The sequence below is a fragment of the Otolemur garnettii genome, unplaced genomic scaffold (assembly GCF_000181295.1).
Source record: "Otolemur garnettii isolate 467f Iridium unplaced genomic scaffold, OtoGar3 scaffold00053, whole genome shotgun sequence".
Lineage (NCBI taxonomy): Eukaryota > Metazoa > Chordata > Mammalia > Primates > Galagidae > Otolemur > Otolemur garnettii.
The window spans coordinates 1,208,720-1,219,804 of record NW_003852448.1 but is presented as its reverse complement, the minus strand read 5'-3'; the positions used below and the strand labels follow the sequence as shown (position 1 = coordinate 1,219,804).

The 11,085-nt window shown below is 44.4% G+C and overlaps 1 protein-coding gene and 1 pseudogene across 2 annotated transcripts in view; one reads left to right on the top strand and one right to left on the bottom strand.

Annotated features, from left to right (window-relative positions):
- Window positions 1–6,690: 6,690 nt before the first annotated feature.
- L3MBTL4 (L3MBTL4, histone methyl-lysine binding protein) overlaps window positions 6,691–11,085 on the top strand; it is a 355,410-nt gene continuing 351,015 nt past the window's right edge. For both annotated transcript variants that reach the window (XM_023514432.1, XM_003792016.1), the window contains exon 1: window positions 6,691–6,762. In XM_023514432.1, the coding sequence (XP_023370200.1) occupies window positions 6,691–6,762 (72 nt within the window). The remainder of the gene's footprint in view (window positions 6,763–11,085) is intronic.
- On the bottom strand, window positions 7,898–8,389 carry LOC100943558 (annotated as a pseudogene).

Below are 11,085 nucleotides of genomic sequence, written 5' to 3'. Positions count from 1 at the left end.
CCATTTGCTTGTGGATGGGGTCTTCAATTACGTCTGCCCCATTTTTCCTTGGGGGAGTTGATCTATTCTGGTTATTCGAGTTGCCAGAGTTTTTCCGCTGATTCTGCCCCATTCTGAGTTTACCTTGTTTGGAGGCCTTATCAGAACTGTTCAGTTGGTGGCTTCTTCTGTTTTACCAGAGAGAGAGAGGCAGAATGTGTCTGTTGTCTACTCCCAGTTCTTGGGTGCTGGGGCAACTGGGGCAGCAGCTGCACGGGAGTGTGCGTGGCCGGATTAGACCTCGTTCAGCCTACTGGGGAAACCAGTGGACAGGAGACTGGCAGTAGCCGGATCAGTCCTAGTTCAGCACCCTGGAGCAGTCAGGGGGTGGGGGAATGGCAGCAGTAGTGTAGGGTACGCAAGCGATCAGATCAGTCTTATTTCGGCCCCACCAGAGTAGCTGGGGGGAGTGGAGGACTCCTTCACCGTGGCCTGTTGGACGGGTGTGGCACTAGCAAGCCGATCTATTCCCTCCTAGCCTGGGAGCCGGAGTGGGGAACTCCTCCACCTCTGTCTGTGGGACACATGTGGCTCTAATAAACAGTTCTTGGCCCACCCAGAGTGCTAGACTCCTCCACTGCCTCCTGCAGGGCACGTGTGGCTCTAGCAAGCAATTCTGGGTCCACCCAGCACAGGTGCCTGGAGCAAGGAACTCCTCCGCTGGCCCCCGTGGGGTGTGCGTGTCTCTAGAAGGCTGTTTGGGGTCTGCCTGGAACGGAGGACTCCTCTGCCACTGCCCGTAGGACACCCGTGGCACTATCAAGCAGTTCTGGGCCCACCCAGATCCCTGGAGCGGAGATCTCCTCAGCTGCCTGTGGGGTGCACGGCTCTAGCAAGCAGTTTTGTGTCCTCCCACAGTGGGGGACTCCTCTGCCACTGCCTGTGGGGTGTGCGAGGCTCTAGCAAGTAGTTCTGTGCCTGCCCAGAGCAGGGGAATTCCTCTGTGGCCACCCGCGGCCCGCAGGAGGTGTGCAAGCAAGCAGTTCTGTGCCCACCCAGAGCCTTGGAGCAGGGATCTACTCTGCCGCCCATGGGGTGTGCGGCTCTAGCAAGCAGTTCTGGGCCCTCCCAGGGTGGGGGACTGGTCCGCTGCCACCTGTGTGGGTATGCGGGGCTCTAGCAAGTGATTCTGTGCCTGCCCAGAGCAGTGGGAAGTCCTCTGCTGCCACCTGCCACCAGCAGGAGGTGTGCGGCTTTAGCAGTCAGTTCTGGACCTGTCCCAAGCCCTGGAGCAGGGATCTACTCTGCCGCCCATGGAGCACATGGCTCTAGCAAGCAGTTCTGGGCCCTCCCAGAGTGAGGGACTCATCCGCAGCCACCTGCAGGGGTGCGCTAGGCTCTAGTAAGTACTTCTGTGGCTGCCTGGAGCAGGAGAACTCCACTCTGGCCACCCCCTGCCTGCGGGAAGCTTGCGGCTCTAGGAACCAGTTCTGGACCTGCCCAGAGCCCTGGGGCGGGGTTCTTCTCTGCCGCCCGTGGGGTGTGCGGCTGTAGCAAACAGTTCTAGGCCCTCCCAGAGTGGGGGACTCATCCTCCGCCACTGGCGGGGGTGTGCTAAGCTCTAGCAAGTACTTCTGTGGCTGCCCAGAGCAGGGGAACTCCACTCCGGCGACCCTCTGCCCGCGGGAAGCTTGCGGCTCTAACAATCAGTTCTGGACCTGCCCCACCCTGGGGCAGGGTGCTTCTCTGCCGCCTGGGGGGTGCACGGCTCTAGCAAGCAGTTCTAGGCCCTCCCAGAGTGGGGGACTCGTCGGCCGCCACCAGCGGGGGTGCACTAACCTCTAGCAAGTACTTTTGTGGTTGCCCGGCGCAGGGGGCTTCTCTGCGGCCGCCCGCCACCCGCGGGAGGGGGGCGGCTCTAGTAAGCAGTTCTGGGCCCCACTCTGTACCTGTATTTTATGTTCTTAAATGATCTTTCTTGGATTTATAGCTTGCCGAACTTCTTTCTGGGCTCAGCTCCCCGTCTTTGGCTTCATAGATTCTGATTCCAACCAGTTTTTCTTCCTTTGCTCAGGAGCCTCTGACCAGGGTTGCTACCAGTCAGCCATCTTCCCAGAATCCCCCTAAGGTGTTCTAAGTATTAATTGAAAGTGTATACGTGGAGTCTGATAGCTACACCTGGTACATGAGTACTTGGTAATGTTTCCTCTGCTATGAATAGAATTAGGAGGGATCAATATTCATGTATAAGTTGTCGAAATGCATTCAGTTGTAATCATTTATTAATTTACTCAAACACCAAATAGTATGTCTTAACACTGAGTATTAACAGATGAAAAAATTTTAGCCCAGTAACATCTTTTAAATTGTGGGGAATTGATGTAATAAACAAATGTTTATATTTGACATATTGGTGATAAATTCATTTAAAATTCTGGCCAGAACAACAGAGTAAGACTCTGTATCAACAACAACAAAAAATTCTATAAATTCCTAGAATGGCGGTCCTCAGTCCCTGACTATGGACCAGTGTCAGCCTGTGGTCTGTCAGGAACCAGGCTGCACAGCCGGAGGTGAGTGACAGGCATGGGAGCGAAGCTTCCTCTGTGTTTACAGCCGCTCCCCGTCACTCGCATCTGCGCCTGGTCCCCACCTCCTGTGAGATCAGGGCTTGTGTTAGATTCCCATCACACTGTGAACCCTGCTGTGAATGGTGCACGTGAGGGATTTAGGTTGTGTGCTCCTTATGAGAAGCTAATGTCTGTGATCTGAGGTTGAGATGTAATGTGCTTGAATCATCCTGAAACCATTCCCCCCATCCATGTCTGTAGAAAAATTGTCCTCTAAGAAACAGGGTTTCTGGGGCCCCAAAGGTTGGGTATTGTTGGTCTAGAAGCAGCTGAATTGTTCCTCCACAATGTGTGGTACTGGACGTAGTCCCCCTCTTGTGAATACCCATGCCACTCTAACATTTATTTTTTTTTTTTTTGCAGTTTTTGGCTGGGGCTGGGTTTGAACCTGCCACCTCTGGTATATGGGGCCGGTGCCCTACTCTTTTGAGCCACAGGCACCGCCCAAGCTAATTTTTTATGTCATGCATTACATTTCTTATTAAGTTTTGTATGTTTGTTATACCTCCACTGCCATATGAGTTATTTAAACTGGGACATTTTGGAGACTAAACAGCAGTCCTATTAATACTGAAGGCAGGCTGGTTGGCAGGAGGCTGACACATCTTGGCTTATCCAGGGCATATGACTGTTGTACTTACCTCCCTCTCTGGGATATCTGATGAATCATCTTCATATTCCAAAAAGCACTTGTGACTGTGCTGGTGCTAATAGATAATCCATAAATGTTTAAAAGGAGTTACCAAATAGTGCCTAGACATAGGCAGACAGCAAATTATTTTTGTTTCTTAATAGACTCCTTTAATTTAAAGAATTGAAAACATCCACCTGCTTTCTGAGCAGGAAACAATCTAATTTGTCTCCTTAAGTAGGAAGTCAGTGTTTGGCTGTGTGAAGACAGAGTGTTCTACCAACTATGAAGGGAGACAAAACTGATCAAGAGGATGAACTTTAGAAAGCAGTGCACTATTTCCAAATTTTCCACAGAAGTACAAACCACTGATACATATTTATCTGCTGTTAGTGGTTGGGTGTTGTTACAAAGCCAAAGTACAGTGGGGCATGGCTCGGCCTAGTCATCCCTTGCCTTTGCTTCCCCTAGACAACGTTTCTTTAAAGTATTTTATAATTTGACAATATTCTTTCCTAACTCTAAAAACTGTATTTCTTCAAAGCTCAGTTGGCATATACCGTGTTTCCCCCCAAATAAGACACTGTCTTATATTTATTTTTTCTCAAGAAGACACACTAAGGCTTATTTTCAGGGGATGTCTTCTTCTCCATGCTGAAATGCATGTGTGGCTAAGCAGATACGCTGCACAGACATGCCCATTACTAGGTCTTATTATTGGGGTAGGGCTTATATTTAACAAATGCATAGAAATCCTACTAGGGCTTATTTTTGGGGTAAGTCATTTTTGGGGAAACATGGTAGCTGATGGGACATTTGGAATCTCCTGGGAGTAGGCCTTGTGTCATGGGAAGTCAGAATAATTGATATGTGTATTTTGATACTGTGCCACAGATATCAAGTTCAGTTTATGTCAGAAGGAGTGCTCTGGTTGGTTAGAACATGTTCTGAGAATTGTCATTCGAGATTATGTGAAATCTCTTCCTAAGTCTTCCTGTGTGTCAGAGTATCTGTCTAGCTAGAAATCACCCATTTGTTTAGCATTCATCTCCTATATATTTATCTGATGGTATATTACATTTGATTTCTTTTTTTCTGGCAGCAGAATCTTATATGAGTTTTTGGGTATTTTTTATATTTTTGGTTTATTATTTCTAAATCCAAAGGGAATTAAATTGATGCCAAATTGTATTTTGAAACTTCTCCTTGGTGTAAAGCCCTTCATTGTGTATGTGTGTACATGTGTGTGTAAAATATGAATTCAAACTTTATTGCTACTTTAAATCAACCAGGTTATTGAGATAATTACCAGGGAGTGGGAAGGCAGACCACTTTGATGGTGAGGAGGAAAACCTCAGTAGCCAGAGGACTCCAGTTTGACAAGCCCTGGGGTACTATTCCTGGCAAAAGGCAGGCCAGCCTAGGCTGCACTTGTGTCTGGTGCACTAGTCCTGTGCTGCAGGCATCAAGTCGAAGCTGTTCATTTGCATAGATGTTCAGAGTGTTACCGGGAGCGAGGCGTGATGGATTGTATTTACATTCTACAAAATGAATGTAATGTGATTTAATTTGGTAGATAAGTGCCTGTCTTAAGGACATAAATATCATCTGTCTAGAAGGAAATGGATATGAAGAAGTGGGGTTTTTTGTTTGTTTTGTTTTGTTTTTATTTTTTGCCTTTTGTTATTAAAGAAAAAAGGACAGTAGTTGAGTTTGGGAACTGTGCTCACTCTGGTCATACAGCATTCTAAAAGACCTGTAGATCAAGAACTGCCATTCACTGGATTTAAGAGCTTTGAGGCTTCTTTGTAATTCAGAGACAGGGCTGTGCGGCTTAGGTCAATAAACAATGCTGGGGGTCTGCTGCAAACCAGGTGCTAATGGGAAATGAGGGTCCATCATTCACAGTCCTTGTCAGGGCGCGTGGAGCCTCATGATGGGAGGGATATCTGCCAATAACAATTATAATATAAAATATTAAGTACCGTAGCAAAAATATGCATAAGTACCATGGAGTGTTGGTAAGATACCCTGGGTCCATGTGGGAGGGAGGTGACAGGAAGGCTCTTCCAAAGTCTCCTGTAGCTCAGTCACAGGATGAGTAAGAATCAGATGGGCTGAGAAAAGGAGGGGCAAGTCGTAGGGAAGGAATCCAGAGGCTGGGGACCTGCAGAAATGTGGGGCAGCAGGCGCATGGTATGGCAGACCCACAAGACCTTTGTGTTGACAGGAACATAACATTGCAGGGAACAGGAGTAGAGGAAGAAGATAAACTGAAGAAATGTTCAGTCAATTAAAAATCGACAAAACCTGGTGACAGTGCATGGGGTGTGATGTCAAGGGTGAAGTGATGGAAACTTCCGGGTCTCTGGCTCAGACAGTGTCAGGATGGCTGTTAGCCCAGAAGGTGGTATTACTCGGATTGGAAGAAGAGGTGCTTTCTTCTGGAATGGTGCAATCCTGTGGCAGGGTTGTGTGTAGAGCCCAGGGTGGATTTCTGCCTCCACCTGACCCTTTGTCTGGTGCTGTTGGGCAGTGCACAGTCTAAACAACTGGAAGGCAGTGTGGGCAAATGAGTGGCCAGTTGTCATTAGTGGAAATAGGAGGAGAAAACACCTGAGAGGTAACGAGGGAAGAGACGACAACACTGGCTTTTGAACCTGTTGAGTTTGTGGTATGTGGAGGGTCATTGTTCAGGTGAAAATATCAGTGAAGAAGTTGGATATATGATCTTAAAGCACTGGAGAGTGTAGATGACTTAGGGCTATTGAATATTTTTAAAAATTGCATTTCAGTTGTTAAAATTATTGAAAGTGAATGACAAGTTGAATTATAGCTTCAGTGGTAACTTGGTGGTTGGGTCTTCAAAACAGTTGACCTGCTCTATAAAAAAACTCCTTTCAAATATCTTTTCAAAGAATATCTACCACTGTTTATTAATATAAAGAAGAATGGTCATGATGAATTAGATTGGTGATTTTTTTTTCTTATCTTCTGTTTCAGATTGCTGTGCTATGCCTTGCATGATTAAGACCTCTTACTAAGAATACCTGTCACACCATGTGAGTACAGAAACTGACAGGGAGAGTGCAGTGACTCCTAATTGGTGAAGTCGGTCTCAACTAAGCAAGAAATGAGCATTTTGTTCCAACTCAGACCAAAACAATATTATCTGTTTTCTTTGTGATACGAATTCTAGATCAGATAGAAAACCCATGTCTATTGCCATTATTATTATTGTTATTACTAGTAGTTTTTAAAGGGCTATACAATGACAAGTGAAACTTTCGTTAGCTTGTTATCAGATTATTTATAACAACCAATTATAAGAGAGATAATTGAAAGCATGTTTTTATGGTTTGCTTTTATAATTCTGAAGGGGCAACCTCCCCCAACTTTTATGTGGCACTATTTTACAGAGCAACACTGCTGAGGAGTGCTGGAGGGGCAATGAAACAGCCCAACAGGAAAAGGAAGCTTAGTATGGATTCCAGAGAGCATTTGGATCAGGACGGATGCTTGGTAAGAGGCCAGCGCCCGGGCCCTCTGCATGGTGTGTGCTCACATCCACTTCATGTAACCAGACCAGGTGGGGGGGGTGTTCAGCCACTCCTGACTGCTCATTTCTATATGTTTTATGTATAGTGGCATAGAATATAAGTGTCAGTAAAGTCTGGTTCATTTTTAAAGGTAATCTTCATTTTAAAGGTGAAAGGAGACCTTTTCTTTTAGGAAGATGGTGTAGTTGATCATTAAATAAGAGAATTGAGGTTGCGTGTATGTGTGTGTAGAAAGAGATTGACAGAGAGAGAGACTTTCTTTTTTAACATAACTTACTTGTTATTAAAAGTATCTTGCATTCATGATGGATATTTTCTGGGGTTTGCTTATATTTTGATGTTAAAGGTTATTTTTTACATGTAGCAATATGAGTTTCCTCCACATAGAAACACTGATAAAAGGATGACATACGACATGAATTAAGTGTCTTTTTTACTTGAGAAGCTAACAAACTGTCTAGGTACATTTCTCCCTCAAAAGCCACAAACTGGGTAGTAACTAAGTCTCTAATCTAGGCAGTATATTCAACGCTAAGAAATAAAAATTTAAAAAAAGAAAACAAGCCCTTAGATCCCAATAAGGGAGCCCTTCTACATACAGGCTATTCAATACCGGTGGTACTGTGACTCCACGAGTCTAGCAGGTGTCCTGATAACCCTATTCAGAACATTTACTTCAAATAGCCTTTCTCTGGTTTCCAACTTACGAATTAAGATAGTATTTTAATTCTATTTCAGAAAACTTTTTGGAAGTTGTTTTATGTGCAATGCCAATTTTTAAAAGATCATTAAAGTTAACGGGATGATAAACTAGGCAGAAATCACTGTACAAAAAAGAGGAAAAGCCCAAGATGCCACTTTCTACAGAGAACCCACAGTTCAGTTTTATTCAGAGCAAAGAAAAAAGAAACTTTATTATGCTAGAAGAAAGTCAGCCATAGGTTTAAAATCTGTAGCCCAACTACACATGCAATCAGGACAATATTCTGCTAATACACCAGATTTGCTGCTGCATGTCTAATATTAACAATTATAAACAGCAGTGCAACTAGTCGTTGAAATAATCCTTCCAGTGTTCCAGTGTCAGGCACTACATTTCACTTCTCTTCACACCACTGGTTATCTTTGCATACCTGGGCTTCCTCCTCTTCGGTAAAGTCATTTTTGATATTGAAGGTCTTTGCGAATCTCTACAGGAGTTTGCCCCTAAAGATTATATTGGCAACAGTCTCGCACATAACATTAAGCAAACCTTTGATGTCCAAGTAGTTCACAGCCAGAATAAGTTCAAAAAGTGTTTCTTGGTCAACTTTCAGGAATTCGTGGTCCTAAACAGGGATATGGTCTGTTCGCTTTTCTTTGTTCTAATTATGGTCAGGAGGAGGAGGGTCGGCCTTGTGGTGGGTGAACCCCGAATGACCTTTTTTTAATATTGGTGCATTAACATTCGGTAGAGGAACTGGGTCACCATCTCCTTCATCCATTCCCAAACCTTCCAGACTGGTCTTCATAGTCACAGACTGTTTGGCGATTTCCACATCAACTTCAAATATCTCTCCATCAGAACTCTGCCACTTAAGTGAAGGCATGGCGTTCAGTTTCAAAGGATGGCTGGAAGCTGACAAGAGCTGAGGGGCATCTACACAATAAGATGAAAGGCAGAGGACAAGGCCACTTGAGACACTCTCTTTTTAAAAAGGAAATTGGTAGATTGCTTTGGGAAGTATAGACATTTTACCAATGTTGATTCTTCCCAGCCCTGAGCATGGTATGTTCTTCCATTTGTTAATATCCTCTGCTATTTCCTTTCTTAGGATTCCATAATTTTCTTTATAGAGGTCTTTCACCTCCTTTGTTAAGTATATTCCTAGGTATTTAATTTTCTTTGAAGCTATGGTGAAGGGAGTTGTGTCCTTAATTAGCCTCTCTATACTTGCCAAAGCGATCTACCTATTCAATGCATTCCTATTAAAATACCAACATCATACTTTCAAGATTTGGAAAAAATGATTCTGCGTTTTGTATGGAACGAAAAAAAAAACAACACTGTATAGCTAAGGCAGTTCTTAGTAATAAAAACAAAGCTGGGGCATCACCATACCAGATTTTAGGCTATACTATAAAGCCATAGTGGTCAAGACAGCATGGTACTGGCACAAAAATAGAGACATAGACATTTGGAATCGAATAGAAACCCAGCAAATGAAACTAACATCTTAGAACCACCTAATCTTCAATAAACCAAACAAGAACATACCTTGGGGGAAAAACTCTCTATTCAATAAATGGTGCTGGGAAAACTGTATATCTACATGTAAAAGACTGAAACTGGACCCATATCTATCCCCACTCACAAAAATTGATTCAAGATGGATAAAGGACTTAAATTTAAGGCATGAAACAATAAAAATCCTCAAAGAAAGTATAGGAAAAACACTGGAAGATATTGGCCTGGGGAAAGACTTCCTGAAGAAGACTGCCATGGCAATTGCAACAACAACAAAAGTAAACAAATGGGACTTAATGAAACTGAAAAGCTTCTGTACAGCTAAGGTGACAACAACCAAAGCAAACAGACAGCCTACACAGTGGGAAAGGATATTTGCATATTTTGAATCAGACAAAAACTTGATAACTAGGATCTGTAGAGAACTCAAATTATTCCACATGAAAAAAGCCAACAATCCCATATATCAATGGGCAAGAGATGCGAATGGAACCTTCACTAAAGAAGACAGATGAATAGCTAACAAATATATGAAAAAATGCTCTTCATCCCTAATTATTAGAGAAATGCAAATCAAAACCACCCTGAGAGACCATCTAACTCCAGCAAGAAAGGCCCACATCACAAAATCTCAAAACTGCAGATGTTGGTGTGGATGTGGAGAGAAGGGAACACTTTTATGCTGTTGGCGGGACTGCATACTTCCTTTTTCGAAGGAAGTATGGAGAACCCTCAAAGAACTCAAGCTAAACCTCCCATTTGATTCTGCAATCCCATTACTGGGCATCTACCTAGAAGGAAGAAAATCCTTTTATCACTAGACACTTGTACTAGCTGCTATTTAGACTGCAGCTCAATTTACAGTCTCCAAAATGTGAAAACAGCCTATATGACCACCAACCCAGGAATGGATTAACAAGCTGTGGTATATGTACACCATGGAATACTATTCAACCATTTAAAAAAATGGAGATTTTACAGCCTTTGTATTAACATGGATAGAAGTGGAACCCATTATTCTTAGTAAAGCATCACAAGAATGGAGAAGCATGAATCCTATGTACTCAATTTTGATATGAGGACAATTAATGACACGGTGGGGGTAGGGGAAGGGCAAAGCAGAGAGAGGAAGAAGGAGGGAGGGGTGGGGAAGGGAAGAGCATAGAGAGGGAAGGAGGGAGGAGGGTGGGGTCTTGGTGTGTGCCACACCATTTCGGGGCAAGACATGATGTAAGAGGGACTTTACCTAACAAATGCAATCAGTGAAACCTGGTTTCTTGTACCCCCAATGAGTCCCCAACAATAATAACCTCCCCCTCCCCAGCAGCCTGTATAGCTTATGGCTAGGAGGAGTGAGTGTTATAAGAAATGCCTGTATAGCTCAATAACGGAACACCTTGGTGGAAAAGGCATGGAGAGGGATTTAGCTCTTCTAACAAGCATGAGAGCTCGCGAGGTGAGAGCAGTGGTGAACTGGCAGTCTCTACATCTGTGGTGTTGAGAGGCATGAGATCAGCCTTATGAGAGGAGAAGGCAGACAAAAAGCATGCACATTCTATCATGGACACGCTTACTCTGACTCTGTCTCCTCTTCTCCCTGGAGAACACCAGCACAGCGTCTCTCTGCTGAAGATTACCAAGCTCTACTAAAGACTAAGCTCTACCTTTCTGAGAAGACTGCTTTACTCTCTCTAAGACGCACATTCTCTCTCTCTCTCCTGCTAAAGTAGATAGCCCTCAGGCACCTAAGAGAAACTGTTCCTGAGCAAGGTAGCCTAGGTCCCGTCCGGAACCTACCTAAGCCGGGCTGGAGACCTGGCCAGTCCCAGGCCCTGATACTCCCCCTACCCCCCAAAAGGGAGTTTGCTCAGGCAGTCATGGGGTGGGGGGATGTGTGTGTGACAAGTTTGAAATCTATAAGGCAGGCAGCAGGTTGGAGGCCCAGGGAAGAGCTGATGCTGCAGTCTTGAGTCCCAGGTCGGTCAGGAGGCAGAATTCCTTCATGTCAGGTGACCTGAGTTTTTTCTCTTAAGGTCTTCAACTGACTGAATGAGCTTC